This window comes from Callorhinchus milii, unplaced genomic scaffold (assembly GCF_018977255.1).
Source record: "Callorhinchus milii isolate IMCB2004 unplaced genomic scaffold, IMCB_Cmil_1.0 Scaffold10, whole genome shotgun sequence".
In the NCBI taxonomy this organism is placed as follows: domain Eukaryota; kingdom Metazoa; phylum Chordata; class Chondrichthyes; order Chimaeriformes; family Callorhinchidae; genus Callorhinchus; species Callorhinchus milii.
Window position 1 is genome coordinate 19,684,514 of NW_024704751.1, and position 19,935 is coordinate 19,704,448.

General features: G+C 45.2%; 2 protein-coding genes across 3 annotated transcripts; both read right to left on the minus strand.

Moving 5' to 3' along the window:
- Nucleotides 1–191: 191 nt before the first annotated feature.
- Nucleotides 192–10,778, minus strand: meaf6 (MYST/Esa1-associated factor 6). Of its 2 annotated transcripts, XM_007906749.2 has the most exons (8): nt 10,636–10,778; nt 7,839–7,954; nt 6,487–6,574; nt 5,841–5,886; nt 4,426–4,621; nt 3,575–3,604; nt 1,826–1,859; nt 192–1,162 (listed from the first exon to the last, which is right to left on the minus strand). In XM_007906749.2, the coding sequence occupies exons 1-8, from the start codon at nt 10,723–10,725 to the stop codon at nt 1,154–1,156; spliced, it is 609 nt and encodes a 202-aa protein (XP_007904940.2). In that variant the 5' UTR covers nt 10,726–10,778; the 3' UTR covers nt 192–1,153. The 2 variants fall into 2 exon arrangements, with proteins under 2 accessions (XP_007904940.2, XP_042194813.1); XM_042338879.1 differs by lacking the exon at nt 3,575–3,604.
- Nucleotides 10,779–13,791: 3,013 nt separating this feature from the next.
- On the minus strand, nt 13,792–19,928 carry snip1 (Smad nuclear interacting protein). The gene is made up of 3 exons (XM_007906748.2): nt 19,537–19,928; nt 17,732–18,339; nt 13,792–16,074 (listed from the first exon to the last, which is right to left on the minus strand). Exons 1-3 carry the CDS (start codon nt 19,738–19,740, stop codon nt 15,813–15,815), a joined length of 1,074 nt encoding a protein of 357 aa, XP_007904939.1. The 5' UTR covers nt 19,741–19,928; the 3' UTR covers nt 13,792–15,812.
- Nucleotides 19,929–19,935: the final 7 nt, after the last annotated feature.

Genomic DNA, 19,935 nt, shown 5'->3' on the forward strand with positions numbered 1-19,935 from the left:
AGAGCCAGAGCTGGGTTCAGGTATGGGGAGGATAGAAAGGTGATAAAAAGCAGTTTAAAAGGTAGGTCTTAAGGCAGATTTTGATAGGTGGTGGGGGGGCGCGGAAGGGGCAAGGAGGAGCTCTGGACTTTATACTGCGGCAGCCAAAACAGCAGGGAAAGTTGTAACACACATTTAGGATTAAAACAATGTGAAGTTGGCATGTTTATTTGCTAGATTTCAAACACTTCCACCACAATGTCACTTTATCGCCCTTTGCGCTCATACCCAGGGCAGTCTTACTTTACCGATGTATCATTTGCAAACTGCAGGCAGTGCTTAATAATGCTATAAACTCGGCAATGCGTTTCAGGGATTTTTATAATACAAAGTGGTCACAAATCCATTTTTTCTTTTTTAAAAAAAATAATAAAGCCATGTGTCCAAACAACAAAGTCATAATTGTACAAATTGAAAAGGCAAATATTTATACCTACAATATTTCCGAAGCGCAACCCAAAAAAACAATGGATTCCAAAAATAAAACCAAATGTGGCTGCGAAGTTGAAATCGAATTCCATCAAAGCAATATCTGGTTTGGGTCATTGAAGCTTTTATACAATGGCAGAGTTAAATCTGCTTCTGAAGTGCACAAGACACGACTGAGACAGAACGAGATGGGTTTCACAGTCGCCTCTGATCAAAAGCCCCAAAAATTGCTGTGACAGTTAAATAGCAATGATGTCAACAAGCATTGAGAACCTCTGTCTGACCTTACCAAATAAACACTTCATTTTTATTCCAAATAATGTCGCGTGATGAAAAACGGGTGACGTTAAATGGTCAAAATGAGATGAACCAGGCATAAAAAGCAATCAATTGCATCCCTCCTTCCCCCGCCGCCCTCCCCCCAAGACTAACAGATTAAATTGACTATTAAATCCAATTGTAGATGGTATGTATACATGGTACAAATGACAAACTATCTCAATACAGTCTCACAGCAACATTTCATAGAATGCGGGGACTTTGCAGGGATCTCGGGAGCCGAGTCCTCTCATGGTATCGAGTTCGGGCGACGCCTGGAATGAACTGGATTCAGCGTTCAGCGCACATTCGTCTGCCTTAAGGGATCAAACCCAGCTATTGCCGTCCATGACTGGCAGTGGATTAATTAATAGTCCTGCAGGGGGTGAGAAGACAAAGTTACACTGAGAATTAAAGAGGCAACCCCATGCAGACAGCTACGAGCAGTCTTTATCCTAACCAGGCACATGTTTAGACCAAAATACTACAGGCTAGGAGACTGCACTGTTTGTACAGAACAGGAGGCTTTCAGCCAATCAAGCCTGCCAGCGTCCTGGGACCTATCCCGCATGAAGAGCACTTTATAAATGCAAACTGTTGTTCCATCATTTTATTAGATTAGAACAGATTTGAATCCTTCTCCATACACTGAATTATATTCCTTTGTATGATCCCAATGTTTTAGTGAGGAAACTCCTCCAGGCACAGTACACTGTTGCCAATGTGCCCTCTAGATCTGACGTAATATTGCCATATTTATTCAAAGAAGAATACATATTATGCAATTCACTACTGCCTAATGCAAAGCACTATACAAAGGGACAGTGGCTGGCCTTGGTGAATGAGCATCAGCAGAGAGTCAATGGGTCTCCTCCTATGCTTGAAACGTCTATGTCTCTAATTCATAATTCACGCCTACACCAGTCACTGATATTGGAGCTGAAACTACGACAACTCTTGTAAAGCCATCCACACAATGCAAAACTTTCCATTGAAATGCCACAAAAAACGGTTCTAAAGGCAAAGAGCTCATACTCACAGTTCTTGGTTTTTTATTAAGCTTGATATCAATCCTGCAAGTAAAATTGAATAACTTTAGTCTGTAGATACGTTGCGCACCCATAAAAAACCCCGTACCATCCAGTGTTACTGAACAGCAACACTATATTGTACACAGTGTCAAACTACTTCAGATTCATGCACGCTCTGCACTGACCCTTTGAACACAAAAAAATCTGTTTCAGTTTCCAACTCTCGAGGGCTGAGTCTCAAGACTCAGCCCACGAGAACACGGATGGCCAATGTGTGGCCACGTTCCACACATGCAGAATAGTCATTATTCTGGTCACTGGCAAGTTGGCCATCCCTGCCTTAGAATATCCAGTTGGGGGGGGGGGGGGGGGGAGGGCGAAGGAAGAGAGAGAGGGAGAGAGAGCGTGAGGGAGGGAAGGAGGGAGTTCCATTGAAGGCTCAGTTGATGACATTACTGCCTGGGGTGAATCTGAGCCACAATGATCAGCAGGTTTGATTGCTGTGCCCTGCTGAGTTAGTTAATCTCACTGTAATTTGCCCCTGAGTTTGGGAGGAGAAAACGTAATCAGCCAGAGTTCCTACACCTCATCACTATCTGGTCCCCTGCTGGAAAGTGCACGTGTGTGGGCAGGATTGCCTTTCGATGTCGTGTGTCTCCAGGGTCAGGCTGGCTCCTGTGGGACTGTTCCCAACATCAATCAGCGCTTTGTGGAGAGAAGTGCGGAGGAGGGGAATCGGGGTGGTGGGGGGAGAGGGAGCCCCTAAACATTTGCCAAGTGAACTGTAGGCCTGCAATCCCTACAAGATGGAGCAGGATAATTTACCTGCCTAACCCACACCCTCTCGTGCACAGTACTGCAGAATCACATTACGAAAAATATTACAATCCTAATACTGACTTTACAAGCAACGGGTTATCTAACTGAGCCATCAGGGAGTTTCCTTTGAAATTGTTAAAGCTAATTTATTATTATTATAATTTAAAGTCAATTTATCAATTCAAAAATACACAAACTCACTGATAGCAAAATTCTCTCTGTAAACTTCAAGAACTTCATAATAATAAACGATTATGTCGGGGTAAATAATGCCAGTTTACTTGCATCAGTCACGACACATGAATTTAAAATGATCTCAAAAGGAACAGCAGGAACTCGGAAAGATAATCCTTTAAACACAGAGTGGCTGGAGGTGGAATTCCCTCCCACAAACTGTGGTTGAAGCAAAGCCCAAAATTCTTTAAAAAGCAGAGTAAAAAGATGCTTGAGAAAGAGGATTATTACAGCTTGTGGGGAGTGAGCAGGAGATGGACATTAGATTGGATATTTCCCCTTTCTATGTTGCACTGTTCTCTTTCTATAATTTATAACCTGCCTGATTCACCTACAAAATAGTCACTACATTTTATAGTATATCCTGTGATATGCTTTGAAACGTCCTCCCGACGTGAAAGGTGAGGTACTAAATGTAAGGATAATTACTATTATTACAACTGATTCATTTGTGCTGCTGTCCTTCAATACTACCCGTATACTCAGAATATGAGTGTTTTGCTGACTGTATTAATACTCAGCGATAATCTGTTTCAATTCTCCACCGACTTAGCTTAGCAACATAGCAACTTGTAATAAATAAAGGTACAAATTCAGCTAAAGAGAATAAGGCCAGTAGAGGTTTATGATCTAGACACCACAGGACAGGGAAATGAATTACTGGCACACAACACGGTACGGATGCTGACAGAAAGCAAACTTACTCAAAGTCATAATCAAACATGCCAGACGGGCTGGGCCGCAGCATAGAGAAGGAAAGAAAGCAACACAAGTTAACATCCAAATCAGAGCTGCTAAAACTTTGGGTAGAAATAGGAACTTTTAACAAAAAGGCTAAGGATCACTGGCACTGTGAGAGACATCATACAATTTCTTTTAAAAATGTGACCTGGCTAATTTAAAGAAGGGAAGGAATGATTTAAGGGAGTGAGGGAGGGGTCCTGGAAGCGAGAGGAAGAAAAATGTCTGAAGTGTTTCTTATTTCTCTCCGTTTAACTCTATTGAAGACCTTTCAATTTTTACTGAGGTACAGTTCCACAGGTGCCAAACGCCCTGGCCAAGTGGCCATTATCCATATAGCATAGCCTTGATCAGTGAGTTTTGGCAGAATATTCAACTGTGAGAGCATGCGAGCAAGCCTGACTCTGCCCCTACTTGACATGTAAACAACTTCCAGCATGGGGATCCCCTGGACAGCTATCAGGAGTAGAAAACGTGGCTGATTTCCACCTACCTCAAACTTGTGACTCAGATCAACTCACTTAGCATCTCAGTACTGACTGGGGGATTGAACCTGGGCCCAATTTACTTCTCTCTGTCCCTAAAGAAAATTCGCTGGTACAATTAGAATGATTCAAGTGCAGCCTTAATGACAGGGCCCTTCACAATTAACATAGTGAATAGTTAAAAGATGTCACTTGTACATCACACAACAACACAGATGCAAACACTTCCCTTGGCTGACAACCTGTTTTGCTTTAACTGTCAAAGAAATGAATTGGTGGAGGTTTTGCAGGTGCCGTGTCTGACCTGACATGCTGTGGGCTAGACCTACCTGTGCCGGTTTTTGTTTTTCCGTTTTTTGTGACTGCCATGATGGCTGCCAGAGGAGATGGAGGAGGCTGCTTTCTGTGCCTTCACTCCCTGCAGGTGGGATCCGTCCACCTCTTCCGTGTCTTCTTGGTTCGGCTCGTTCTCCTGATTCTGAAAGTCTGGGGAATTATCGCTTTCAGTTCCACTGCCTGGTTCTCCTACAACATTCCACACAGTAGGGTTTGAGTCAAGGTTAGGCAGTATCTCTGCATATTCAACCCTCACCCCTCCCAAGCAACAGTAATAAAAGTATTTCACACACGCGCACACATGCACGCAAGCACACAACTGTCAATTAGTCCTTGAGATACAACATGGACCCCAATTTAAAACCTATTGTTCCGAACACAATGCTTAGCATATTTTTTGGTAAGCCCAGTATCTGACACATGCCGAAACCCATCATCATGCTTAAGAGTCTCCAAACCAGACAGAGTTCTACACATCCAACCTACACATGGAAACGTCTCTGTGCCTGCAATGGAATGGCACTCTCTCCCGAAAGGATATATCCTGATTACCTAATTCCGGGGTCTATTAGGCGCAGGTTAGCAAAAGTCCAGGCTTGGGGACTCCAGAGTGAGTGTTGGGGTGACTGCTGGAAATTAACCAGCTAATTCCCTAGAGCTTGTATAGTAATGTTGGGAGTCCTGTAGCTCAGTGTTTAGAGCACTCGCCTTGCAAGCAAGAGACCTGGGTTCGATTCCCAGCAGTGAAAAACCTTGAGCAAGTTTCCTTATTCCACACGACTGATAATAATCCCTCAAGAAAAAGAAACAATAATAATAATTTGGTCACTGTTTGTGGAACACTGCTGTACGCAATTGGCTGCCACGTTTTGCTCACAAATATACAGTCAATTTACTTTACTGTATAACCTGTGAAGCACTTTGAGACATCTAGAAGACGTGAAAAGCGCTATATCAAATACAAGGATTATTATAATACTTAGTACGATGGCTTCTCTTTATGAATAGTGTACATGTGCCATATCGTCAAGATACGTTGCACAGTCCATGCCCGTAGGTCCTCAAAAGGTGTTTAACAATCCTGGCTTCCTACAAAATGTCATGTTAACAGGACTGCTTGGAGGCTGTTATTAATCTTTGTTATTTGATCTTTACAAAACCAGCATAGTGGGGAGTGAGTAAAAAGCGAACTGAAATAAAATAAATCACAAGCTCTCTGAGAGGTTTATTGATGCTATCTGAATACTGTCATCAATTCCAACTCCAACCTCACCACAAATAGCTGGAGTGCACTAAACCTTGTATTACCATATTTCAATCAAACTGAACATCACCTGTCTACTGCAAAGCCCACTGAATGAGGCAGGTCTACGTTACAAATAGGCGTTAGTTTAGTGTCAACACTTACGTTTTTCTACTAGCTGATCCTGGACACCAGCCAAAGCACTGACAGCCTGCAACGAGATGCCGCAAACATTGTGTGAACAAAGGCACCAGTATACTGTAGCAGCACAAAATGGCATTAACAATACATGTCTGTGCATGTCTTTGCACGTGCATGTGAATGCATCAATGACTGCGTAGGAGCCTGTGACTATGTATGAAGGCACGCAAGCATACATACAAGTATTTGAGTGTGTCACCCAGTGAGTGTGTGTCTCCGTGTGTACACATGTGTATGTATGTGCTATTTCACTCTTCCTTGAGAATGAATGGAAACTATGAAGTTTACTTGTACAGATCAAGACGCAGAAGCGTTAGTTGCCTTGCTACAGGTCTGCGCAGCGCTGGCAGGCGTCCTCTTGCCTGACAACATGAGGGAACGGCATCAATACCAGCCTAGCCTGTAAGTGAAGCTGTTTCAGCGACAGTGCTTTATAATCAGCTCCTTCGCACTGCCTGGCTCAGCAGCTTCTCTATGTTCACTACACACCCTGGTTATTGGCTGTTCTTCGTCAGTGTGGTACAATGTTTTATTTTAAACCTGTGACGGTAATTATTGCTCTGCCTTTTCCTTGGGGCTCGAGGAGCAAAGCAGATGGGTGGGTACTCACAGCCACGGAGGTCACGGACGACTTGCTGAAGAGACGTTCAGCGTCTTTGAACTTCCTGTTCCTCCGATCGTTCTTACTGTTAGTGTTTCTGAAATGCAACACAGCGTGTTGGACAATCTCATTTACACACACCACTAGCGGCGTCAAGCTTCCTTACACAGCGAGTTCCTGATCTCAGCTGTCAACAGGGAGAGGTGACAAGCACATGCCAGGAAAGAAGGAGAGAAACTCAAAGCCACCAAAAACAAATTGCATTTATACAGCGCCTTTCAAGTCAGGGGCCAATCTCAAGGCACTGGACAGTCAATGTTTGCACCCGAGCTGGGAGTTGGGATGGAGCGCAAGGCTGGTGTCCAGGATCAGCTAAACTAAGGTCTCGTCTGCCTGTTTAGGTGGACATGGAAGATCCCGTGTTACTGTTCGAAAAGAGAAGGGAGTTTCTTGTGGTGTTCCGGGCGATAATTTGCCAGTTAAAATCAGTCATTCATGTTTGTGGGATACCATCACGTGCAAATTGGCTGCCACTTTCGTACACACAAAATGCACAGTTATGACACTTTGCAGTAAATTCTGTGAATTGCTTTGAGACTTGTTAATAACGTGATGAGGCACAATATCAAAATAAAGAAAAATATTACTAGAGCTGTGTCTGGTTGAGGGCATTGGCAGACACAGGGAGTATATCACCTGACTGCACTGTCAGACAACAAGGCTCAGAGACCAGACCGGGAGACAAGCCTGTCTGTCAATACTGCTACAATTTACATCACAAATAAATTGAGAAGACTTCGAAACAAACTCTTTGTTCTCTTGCAAACTTGATGTCAGAATTCAATAGTGAATCTTACACTATGTAACTTCAGTTTATATGTTATCCAATAAATAGCAATTTTTATATTTGATGCAGCACCTTTCATGTTGGGAGTGCATCTCAAAGTGCTTCACAGAATATGCTGTAACCTTATTTTGCAGACGAACATAGCAGCCAATTGCGCCCAGCGATGTTCCTTCCCCTCGTCAATATACCCAGTTACCTTCTGGTTTAGCATTAAACTTCGCCATTGTTAAACTTTCTGAGATGCTACAGTGCATGAAAATATAAATACAATATAGTTGTTGTCCCATGAACCGCCATAAAGCAAGTGATCAATTTTATCTAGGGGATTGTTGGCGCAGAACACTGGGAAAAACTCCTTTTACTTTTCAAATAGCCAGGAATAGTCAGATGTAGGTGTACTAACAATGCGGTACTATCCCCAGCACTACACTGGAAAATGTCAGCATGGATTATCTATGTTTAATGGGAATCTGTAGCAAGTCCTGTGGTTTGGGATTCTTGCTTTTAAACATACTTTTGATTGGTCAGGTAACGGTCCCATCCTCGAATAATATTGCCGTACATCTGCGTATCCTCCAAGTAACTGCCTTCAAAAGCATAAATCTGTCGTTCTAAATTTGCCAACGTCTCCTGCAAAGATAAAAAAAAGCCAAAATAAATGACTGCTGTGGAGGCAAAATAGTCAGACAAGAATTTTGACTGTGTTTGGGTTCTCAACCTTGTTTAAAGACAAAATTCTTCAATCTACAGGAGTGGGGACAGAACTCAGCACATTATCTAAATTGCTTAAATATTTCCTTTCAACTCAGAACAGAATGTGTAATTTCCCAAAGTCTAGGATAGCAGAGCTTTTTTTTTGCTGTTACCTAATTGCGCTTTGAGACATCCTCCCACCATAAAAATCTAGATTGTTGTTGCACGAAGTGTGAGTCCCCTTTCACCGCAGACTCAAGAGTTAAAATGAACATCGGATTGTCAAAAATCACTAGGTGGCTACAGATAAATTTTTAAAATTTTAAATCTGTTTTGCCTACAAAATATGGATTCAATGGACTACAGTATATCCTGTGAAGCGCTTGAGACATTTTGATGACATGATAAGGCGCTATAGTAAATGAAAGAATTATTACTATTATTAAAAACAAATTGAATATTTTGAGGCAGACATAGTAATAATAATCTTGCATTTGATATAGCGCCTTATCACATCATTGAGAGGTCTCAAAGTGCTTCACAAAATATACTGTTAAGTGAAGCGACTATATATTTTGTGGACAAAACGTGGCAGCCAATTGCACATAGCAGTGTCCCATTGACAGTCATGGATTGAGTGACCAAATTTTGTTTTTCCAGAGATTTTGTGTGAAATATACCATCAGATCCGTCATCTTCAAATTCAACCAAACTAAACTGGGACACTTGCCAAACCCGAAAACTTTCCACACATCTCAGCTGCTCGCTGAATAGTTGTGCAGCGATTGCGGTGGTCCAAACAGACTGTTTTTGTGAACACATCCCTTAATAATTACATAATGAAGCGCTTACTGCTGCCACAACGTGCAGTAAAAACACATGGATATCACTGCTTCAACCAGACCTGGCTCCCACTCCACTGCAATTCCTATAGTATACTTACACACTGTAAATCCCCACTGTCGGGACAGCTCAAGATATCACTCAGCTTTGAGTCCCGTAGCTTAGTGCTTACAGCACTCGCCTCGCAACCGAGAAGACCTGGGTTCGATTCCCGGCAGGGCGAAATGTTGGGCAACTTTCCTTGGTACACACAGCTCTGTTTACCTCGCAGTTAGTAGGAACCCGGTTGTTAGTCGATTGGAGGATCGCTTTTCCAGGGGCAATAATGCCTTAAAAAAATGGTCACTCAAACCACATCTGTTTGTGGTCACTGCTGTGCACAATTGGCTGCCACGTTTCCTTCACAAAACATACAGTCAATTCAGTTTATATGAAACGCCTTGAGACGTCTAGAAGACGTGATAAGGTGGTATATCAAAACAAGGATTGCTATTATTATTATTGGCAGTGCGCTAACACACCATTGCTAATATACCCTCAATAATTCCACATTTGATACTTAGTAATTGCAACATTAAATCTACCCCCTCCTCTGTCATTCATTGCTACAGTTTGCAAAAAGAAGAAAAGAAAATGTCGTAGATCAATCCAATCCCCAAAAAACATTTTGGGGGCTGAGTCGACTTGTCAGCAAAAAAAACAGCCAGTAAAGCATAAAATCCTGTGAAGCGTTTTGAGACGACTCGATGACATGATACAGCGCTGTATCAAAAACTGCAAGAATTAAGCTTTAAGATCCATTTCGAGACCACCCGACATAATAAGATCAGCTCCGTCCACCTCGTAATTCTGCCGCGTTCAATCGTAACAATAAACACAGTGCCTTTCACGCCCCAAAATACAGAAAATTGCGTATTTTGCAGGTGGAACACGGCAAACGACGTCCCACAAACAGCCGTAAAATGAATGACCCATTTTATTTGGGGGTGGGGGGGGGGGGGGGAAGGGGATTGTTCGCCAGGACACAGAGAGAGAGAGAGTACCTTCTCTTTCGAACAGTGCGCGCGGGATCTTGAACATCCCCCGAACAGGCAGACGGGACGACAACAACAACTACTTGCATTTACACAGCGCTCTTCACGTGGGGTAGTGTCCCGGAGCGCTTGACAGTGGGGGAGTCTGACCCCGAGCCGAGGGGGGGGGGGCGGAGGTGAGTGGGGGGGGAGGGGGAGGGGAGGGGGGGATGTGGGGAGGTGAGGGGGAGGGGAGGGGGAGGTGAGGGGGGAATGGGGGGATGGGGGAGGTGAGGGGGATGGGGGAGGGAGGGGAGGGAATGGGGGGGAATGGGGGGAGGGGGAATGGGGGAGGGAATGGGGGGGAATGGGGGAGGGAATGGGGGGGAATGGGGGGAGGGGGGAATGGGGGGGGAATGGGGGGGAATGGGGAATGGGGGGAGGGGGGAATGGGGGGGAATGGGGGAGTGAAGGGGGGAGGGGGGGAGTTGACCCTTCAAAAAGGAAGGGCTCTCGGTTTAACGTCTGATCCGAAGGCGGCGCCTCCGACACCGCCGCCCCCCCCCCCAGCGCTGCTCGGGGGGTCGGGTCTCAGCTTAGACTATGTGACGCCCAAGTGCCGACGTGGGGTCTGAACCCATCCCTTGTGACTCAGAGGCGAGAAGCCTCGGCTGCCCCAGAGGCCTCCAGTCCCCGGCCTTTCCTGGCTCTGCCCCCCGGCGGCTCCCCCACCCGCCCCCCGGGGGCCTGGGCCTCGCTCACCGCCAGCTCCTGCTTCCTCTTCACCAGCTCCGACAGCTCCCGCCGGGTGTCCGGGATCTGCGGCGTCTGCGTCTTGTTGTGCATCGCCATCGCGCGGACCCCCGCCCGCCCACCCGCACGGACAGCGGCGGCTCAGCTCCTCCTGCGGCGGCGGCGGCGGCGGTGAGGGGGAAGCGGCCGGTCCGCGGGCCTGCGGGGGAGCGAGCGGCGGCCGCACAGCGCCACCTGCCGCCCGGAGGCCGCCTCGCACCCCATCGCTCACAGCGCCACCTACTGGACTGGTCTGGTTTCACACTCTCGCCTCATAGCACTTTAATAATAATAATAATAATCCTCGCATTTGATATAGCGCTTTTCACGTCGGGAGGACGTCCCAAAGCGCTTCACAGAACACACTGTAAAGTGAATTGACTGTATATTTGTGGGCGAACGCGGCAGCCAATTGCGCACAGCAATGTCCCACAAACAGTCGTAGATTGAAAATGACCAATTTATTATTGTTTTTGGTTTTGGAGGGATTATTATTAGGCTCTGTGTGGAGTAAGGAAACTTGCCCAAGGTTTCGCCCTCTGCCTGGAATTGAACTCAGGTCTCTCACTTGCAAAGCGAGTGCTCTAACCACTGAGCTACAGGACTCCACTTCAACCGCAGGGGGAGTGTCTCAGAGCCCTGATGCCAAACCACAGGGAGGGACGGACCACAGGTGACAGTGCCTTGGGATGTCCCCCCCATGTGAAAGGCGCTGTACAAATCGTATTTGGTATTGTAAACATGGTCGAAGAGGAATTTTCGACGTGCGATCTGAAGATGGGACGAGGGGCCAAAAGCGGAGGGATTGAGTCAGAAAATTCCCGAGTTTCTGAAACCACCGGCACCAACGGTGGAGCGTAGGGAACGAGGGACATGCAGGAGGCGGGAGCCACCGAGCGGAGCCAGCGGGTGGTGGAGACGGGTGAAAGCAAGTCTGAGAGATGGGGAGGTGCCCAGGGCACGAAGTGATTTGTATGTCAGGATCTTGACATCAATTTGTTCTACAAGAGAGCCCGTAAAATCTAAAAAGGTCTGGGGTATGGAGTTAAATATGGATGAGAATATAATAATAATAATCCTTGCATTTGATATAGCGCTTTTCACGTCAGGAGGACGTCCCAAAGCGCTTCACAGAATATACTGTAAAGTGAATTGACTTTATATTTGTGGGCGAACGCGGCGGCCAATTGCACACAGCAATGTCCCACAAACAGTCGTGGATTGAAAATGACCAATTTATTATTGTTTTGTTTTGGAGGGATCATTATTAGACATATGGAGTAAGGAAACTTGCCCAAGGTTTCGCCCTCTGCCTGGAATTGAACCCAGGTATCTCGCTTGCAAGGCGAGTGCTCTAACCACTGAGCTATATGTGCAGTGGAATTTTGAATCAGTTGTATTTTATGGGGAGTTGGGGAGACCGGCGAGGAGGGCATTGGAAGAATCGAGGTGGGAGGTAACGAATGCTTGTACGAGGGTTTCAGCTGCTTTAGGTGTGAGATAATGTTCAGAGGTGGGTGATGTGGCAGTGGTGGAGGAAAGCGGTTCTAGTCAGGGAATGGATGTCTGTCCATATTCTCTTGTTTCCAACCCAGTTGTTGTTGACAAGTTAGGGTTAGGGTAATCATTCAGGCATTCTCCCAATGTGAAAAGCGCTTTGTATTGTGCAGTGTAGCTTGATATTTAGTTACCAATTCCTCAGCTTTTCCTTTCTAGGAGACACTGGTTCTTGATGGGGTACAAATCAACACAAACAACAGGCACTTTTTACAGTGAAATTCGGTTAATTGAATGGTTTGGTTTATTGAATAGAATTTGGAACCCCCCAAACCATTTGCACGCTTAATCTAAGACTACAGATGGGTTAATTGAACACCGATATACAAGTAATCCAGTTTATTGAATAATTTTCCCCATAACCATTTGTATAAAAAAAACAATTAATCTGAGCCCACATAAACGCAGTCCCAAATCACGACCTCCTACAGTACAGCGCGAGCATTGTCAATGTCCTCTCCTCCATCCCCCTCCCCTTGCTGCACTCCCCAGAGGTTACTGGCGATTGGACAGTTGGCCATGTGCGAGTCAGGACGGGTCTGATTGTGCGAGTGAGTACTAGAATGCTTCCGGTTCCAGTGGAGTTTGAGTCCAGGGAAATGAGTCCCCTCTTGCGTTTAGACAGAGAGGCATCAAATGGTATGGCCAAACGTCAGAGTCGTTTATTTCCCAGAACAGCTTTGCAGCAATCAGCCTGGCGTAGTGGTAGCACTCTCGCATCTAAGTCAGAAGGTTGTGGGTTCATTCTCCATGTCAGGACTTGGAATCAAATAAGCTGACACCTCCAATGCAGTGCTGGGGGCGTCCTGTATTGTCAGAGGTGCCGTCCTTCGGATACAACATTAAACCGAGGTCCCGTCTCGCTATTCAGGTGGATGTTAAGATCTCATGCCACTATTCGAAAAGAGAAGGGAGTTTCTCCCGGTGTTCTGGCCAACAAGCTCCAAATTAAAAAATTGGTCACTCACTCCATATCTGTTTGTGGGACATTGCCATGCACAAATTGTCTGCCTCGTTCGTCCACAAAATAAAGTCAATTCACTTTACAGTATATTCTGTGAGGTGCTTTGAGATAACTTGACAAAGTGATAAGGCACTATATCAAATGCAAGGATTATTATTATTCATTCATGCTTATGTGTGAGCACTAAGCAGATTATCCAAAGTATGATAACTGTACTTGTTACGGTGCTCTAGCACATCAGGAGAACACCTCAAAGTATATCAGAATATAATGGAAAGGGTCGTGATTGTATTTTGTAGGTGAACACAGCAGCCAATTTGCACAATAATGACGCACAAAATCCAATATCTACATATGTGCTTTCTATCAGATGCCTCTGGATAGTGAGCAAGAGTGCAATTACTTCCCAATTCTTCCTCTCCTGCTTAAGGGGCTAAAGATAGTTGCAAATGTCCAGATCAGATCAACTGCTACCTTAGCAGACCAGGATTCAAACTGGTGACCTCGAGCGCTGATGTTACAGTGATGTGACTGTTGGTGCCTTTCTTTAGCTAACCAGCTTGTTTCATATATTGAACAATGAATTGAACAATTGTGCAACATGGTGCATTGAAATCTATTTTTTTTACTAAAAATTGAACAGTGCCAAAAAGGGAAAACGCAGCAGATTGTAAAAGGCACAATTACAATCCACAAAACATCAGTTTCCTTGGTACAACAAAATAGAATTTTGACAGATATTTTAAAACAGTTTTCATTTAATAGCAAAACGTGTCAAAGGTACACCCGTGTCATTGTTCACTGCTCTCTCCTGTTGCTCAGCAACAACCCGGTATCACAGGACGGACAATCGCTTGTTTACTGGACTGCCGCACTCGGGGATTGACTGCAACACTTTGGTTTGCAAACCCACACACCTCTAGTAGATGTGTTTGTTCACAAAGGGGTTTGGGACGGGGGAGAATGTGTAATTATTTTAAGTAGAAAAAAAATATAAACAGGTGTTTCCCTTCCCCTCAACTGCTTGTTTTTTGGCCATACATTCGTTGTGTGCGAATGCAGTAAAGGTCTTTTTCAGAATTTTGGTTGCCATCAATCCTGCAATTAAAGCGATGTCCCGATCACCCAAATACATCAATATACTTTGGCGTTTCTCAACCCCACCCCCATGCAGCAGAGCTGTTTGGTCCAGAGTGTATATTTTTCCAATGAGCAAAGGCATTGCAATACTTTAATGTACTTAAAGTAAATACGACTTAAGCAAGCTGGGCAATAGGTCTGTAAATTCCGTGCTCCCCAAACCTTTCCCATTGATTATCACAGCTCCTGAAAGACATAAGATTCTGCCCTGGATCTGACCTTACGTTAAGGTTTTTGGCAGACAGCTGACAATCAAACCTAACCTTTTCCATGTCTCTAAAAAGCTTGCCAACATAATGAAAATAAATGGGGGGAGATTACTGGTGCCGACCGTTGGATGTAACCAGCACATTTAGTAAATACTTTTTCTAAGGTGCTCTAAAGACATCTTGATTTTTATTGGAGTAAATTTTACTCCAATGTTTCCTGCTCAGTTCCTTAACAATTGACAAGACATTTGAAGACAAGAGTCTGACTGGTCTGGTTTCAAACATACTGTCCCCAAACAGGGCTTGAAACCAGCAAAACTCAATCTACAGACAGGCAGGGAATTAAACTCACACCCTCATCCGTGGAAGTCAATGCTTTCGCCTGACCAATCTCAGAAACAAAAAGTGTAACGATCTTTCACTTTTACATAAGGCATCTGGGAGTTCGGGGAAGAGAGAAAAAGACCCTGCATTTCTTTCCCCCACAAAAAAAAATTATCTTATATTTTGCAAAGAGATCTCACCTTAAAATAAACGTCAGTCAAAACATTCAAATCTTGGCCTTTTCTATAATGTACTTACTCACCAAGTAAATGCGTAGGAGAGTCAAGAAGCTCATCAACACTATCTGGGTTCAGGATAGGTTTTACATGAGAATCTCAACCCAAAGTCTTCTCTCGGAGGAATAGTAACATAGAGACATCTGACAGGCAACTAACTGCAACTCAGGATTAGGGAGTGGGAGAAAGTCGTGAAAAGCAACACAGGCGTGAATATGGGGTTGAAGCAAAGATGTGACTACTGTAACATTGCCAGCCCGTGCTTCTTATTCATGGTCTAAACCTAGAAAATCAAAGCCCAAGGAACAATGAATATATCACCCCCCACCCCATATCGTCAATTAACACTTGGTGCTGCTTTCACAAGATTTTATACTGTGGCCAATTCCCCAGCTTCCTTGCAACCGTTCTGTCAACACCTTTCCGAAAAACATGGAAATATGAAGGAACACAGATTTGGTCTAAAGGGAAATGCAATTGAATCCAGCTGGACTTGGAGGTGTGTTTTGGTAAATTGAAAGGTTTTGTTGGGTTTGAATGAGGAGGGCCCTCACATGCCATGACTTGGTTTGGCTTTGAAAAGGGGGGGGTGTCTGGGTGGGAGTGAACAGTCCAATATACTTACAGTTAGAGTGAAGCACAGCTATTGCTCTCTAAAGTTAAAAGGGAAAAGTAAGATTTCACTGCCGATTTCACAGTCAGTCAGCGGAGCCCGTATCAATCATCTACTTCCTCATCTTCGTCTTCATCCTGCTCTTGTTTTGCGTCCACCTCAGCCGTGTCTGAGAACTCGTGGAGAATGACATACTCCCTGCTGCTGAAGCCAAACTTCAGCACATCTTTTTCTCGGAGTTCATAGTAGCGCTGGGCCTCGATGCGCTGGTTGTTGAGGTACGTGCCGTTGGCAGAGCCCAGGTCGATGATGTACGGTCTCACCCTGCGGCCTGCCGTGCCATCGTTCCGTGTGTACCCCACAAGTCTGCAGGTGTGAAAACATAAACCATTACTTCTGTATGTGCCATCCCTAATAATAAATCCATTTAATACAGTGCCTACAACATCACAATGTCTCAAACTGCTTCACAGGGAACTGCTGTAAATTGCAATCACTGCATGGAGTCCTGTAGCTCAGTGGTTAGAGCAGCGAGAGATCTGGGTTCGATTCGATTCCTTACTCCACACACCTGATAATAATCTCTCAAGAAAAAAAACAATAATAAATTGGTCACTTCAATCCACGACTGTTTGTGGGACACTGTTGTGCGCAATTGGCTGCCGCGTTTCACCCACAAATATACAGTCAATTCACTTTACAGTATATTCTGTGAAGCGCTTTGAGACGTCTGCAAGGATTATTGTATACTATATTTATTTAATACGCAGCTAATTTGCACCCAGCAATGTCCCACAAACAGCCATGAAGTGAATGACCAATTCATCTAGAAGATTGTTGGACAGGAAACCAGGAGAAAGTTCCTTCAAATAGTGTCATCCAGCTTTAACATCCAGCTCAACAATGGGGCCTTGGTTTAAAATCTCTTCTGAAAGATAGAATGTCTGACAATGTAGTGCTCCCCCACCTCCCCATGGAACTGGAATGTCAGCCTAGACCATGAGCTGTGTGGGGCTTCAACCCACAGCCTTCTGACTCAAGACGACCGGTATAAAAGTCATCATGAATCTCTGTATAAAAAAAACAGGATAGACCAGCTGGAAATGGTGTGATCCCAGAGATTCAGGGTGGAATGGCTACTAAGCCCACCTTGAGGCAGGGTCTACATCAGGGCCTGGATTTTCCCTGCTGCAATAGAACTGTAGGAGGTGTGAATTCCTCAACAACGTACCCTTAAATTTCTACCGAATCTAGCCAAGAACTTCCAAGCAACCTTTTCAAAGGGAAGTGACAAGAGTCTTGCATTGCTGCTGTGTTACTAAGTGATTTTACAAGCACCACTTTAATAATAATAATCCTTGCATTTGATTTTGCGCCTTATCACATCACTGAGATGTCTCAAAGCTTTTCACAGGACATACTGTAAAGTGGATCGACTGTGTAGTTTGTGGGCGAAATCTGCAATAATATGCAAAACTATTGCATGCATTAATTATTGACATTAATAGGATTAATAATATGCAAGAGTGATTGTTTCTAGAGCTCTGCGCATTTGATAACCTGAGTTTCAGTAAACTTAGTTGCAGCTCTGACAAAATCAATTGGCATCAGTGAAACTAAGGCTTCCTCCTACTGCTCTCAAGCTGTCTTATCACCGACAGCGATTCGAAAGTCGATATTCAGGTCTTATGTCCAACCCAGGAGGGAAGGGACAAAACAGAGGGCAAGGCACACAAGAGAAGCCAGAGGATAAAAGTAGATGGCAGAGAAAAATTTGGGGACAGAAAAATGCAGCTTCTGTAACACAGGACTGCAGTCAGGCAGATTAAAACTGGACTGCATGGAACATAAGCGGTTTATGCCTGTACATTCTGTATGTGGTGGCGTAGATCAACATCAGTGTAACGGTTTGGAGAACTATCAATTTTACAGTCAAGCTCGGGAACAGTACACAGAGATAGATTGCGATATTCAGATTTTGTAAGTACGAAATCTCTCGTTCTGATTACACATCAGCACCAACCTGTACTGCAGCACTGCATGTTGTTTGGAGCAGGAGGGGTGATCGATCGGGATATCCACTATCCTACGTTGCCGCCCCAAAAGATAGGCACTCTGACGATGAATGTGCATGACTGGGAGAGGCTCATCGTTCTTAAAGGGATAAAGACGCCACCTTTTCTTTGGGATTCGGGACTCTGGGGGTTCGCTGTATTTTATAACCACTCCACGAAAGGTATTTGCATCCTCTGCAAGAGCTCCTGAGAGCTCAAAGCTTGGCTCCTCCTTTGGCTGCGTGCTCTCGCCACCGTTGACCTGACTGTCCCTCGAATCAGATTCTGGATTCTCGTTGGAAAGGGTCTGGAGATTTTGGCGGTTCTGACGCCTTCGCTCATTCTGATATTCACGCTCTGCCTGTTGCTCATTCAGCTGCAGGCTCTCCCGGTCGCGGCCACTAACCCCAGGCTCTGCGCGGGGCCTCATGTTCCTCTCATCGTGAGCTCGCCCTCGGTCAGATGCCTCTCTCCGTCGGTCTCGGTGGCCATCCTTTTTACGCTTGTGCTCGTCACCTTCTGAACGATCTCGGTGTCGTCTTTCCTTGTGCTGCCTTCGAGCATGATCTTGTGGTTCCTGTATTGAGATGAAAAGAAATACTAGCTGTCACTCCAGAAACATTTAAATCAAAGTGAGTTTGCTCAAACACACACAGATGCCCCTTTCAATACAATGAAATTTGGACTCATCATGTCACTTGGCCACTTTTGATAATTACGCTTACTTGGTTCTAGGCTGACTTCCCGATGGGGGGAGGGGTGGGGGGGAGTTTTGGGCTGTTGGGAGCTCCCATCCTTTGTCATAGACATTGAAACCATCCAGACAAATGTTAAAGATCGCAATCACAATATGAGAAGAAGGGAATTTCAGTAGACAATCCTCTCACTCTGCCTCTATAAGGCGCTTTCAGACATTTTTCCTACATGACTAGCAATGAATAAGTGCAAATCATTGTAGTTTGGAAACTCTGAAGCATAAAGTTTCTGTGTGTCTGACACTAAGCCTGTGCAACCAAAAACATATTCCTTGCTATTGAAATAGCAACTTTCACATAGTCAAAACATCTCAATTTACTGTAAAGTTCAATGACTATGTACTTTATAGGCAAATGCAGCTGCCAACTTTGCATGGAGCGATGTCCCACAAACTGCCTCGAACAGCCAGCACTGAGGGGTATGTAAGCACAAAGGGTCGGGGGGGGGCACTGCATCGTTGGTGGTGCCGTCCTTCGGATGAGACATTAAACTGATGAACCTGTCCGTACCTGTTAAGGTGTACGATAAAGATCCCATGCACTGTTCAAAAAGAGAAGGGAGTTTTTTTTTCTCTCCTACTGCCCTGGTCAACAATCCCCCGAATAAAATTGGTCACTCACATCATGGCTGTTTGTGGGACACCCCTTTGTGCACCCGGCTGCCTCGTTTCGCCCACAGAATACACAGACACTACACTTTACAGCAAATCCTGCGAAGCCTTCTGAGACGTCTCGACAAAATGATGAGGCGTTAATAATAATCGATGCATTTGATGCAGCGCCTTATCACGTCTTTGAGGCGTCTCAAAGCGCTTCACGGGGATACACTGTAAAGTGAATTGGTTGCGTGTTTTGCGTTGCATCAAATGCAAAGATTATTAGAGTCTCGAGACGGGGCTCGAATCCAGAAATACTTCGAACTCAGAGGCCAAACGGCTGAACAAACACATGCACACGATTTCCCGCTGCTGATATTTTCATTATTATTATTGTTATTAACAAATGGGAGTTTTTCTCACCCGTCTCAAGGGTGCCTCGGGTCGCCTGGCGCCTCGACGGTCCCCGGGGGAACGTTTCCTCGGGACCGGGGACCAGCTGCCGCCGGAGGAGCCGGAGCTGGAGCGCTTGGGCGGCTGCGGCCTAAAATCGGGCTTCTCCTCTTTGATCCTCGGCCTTTCCTGAGCGCCGCCCCGCGTCCGCGAGGCCCGGCTCTGCCTCTGCATCGGGGTCCGGGGGAGGCGCCCGACTCACTCCCGGCGACACATGAACTGGAAAGAAACGAAATACACACACACAAAAAAAAAGACTTGTTTTAATGTAAAAAAAATTATAATGATCTTATTTTATACCGAACCGGGAACCGGGAGCGGCTCCGGCAGCCAGAGCCCGCACTTCCGGGTCAGAGGTCAGACAGCTGA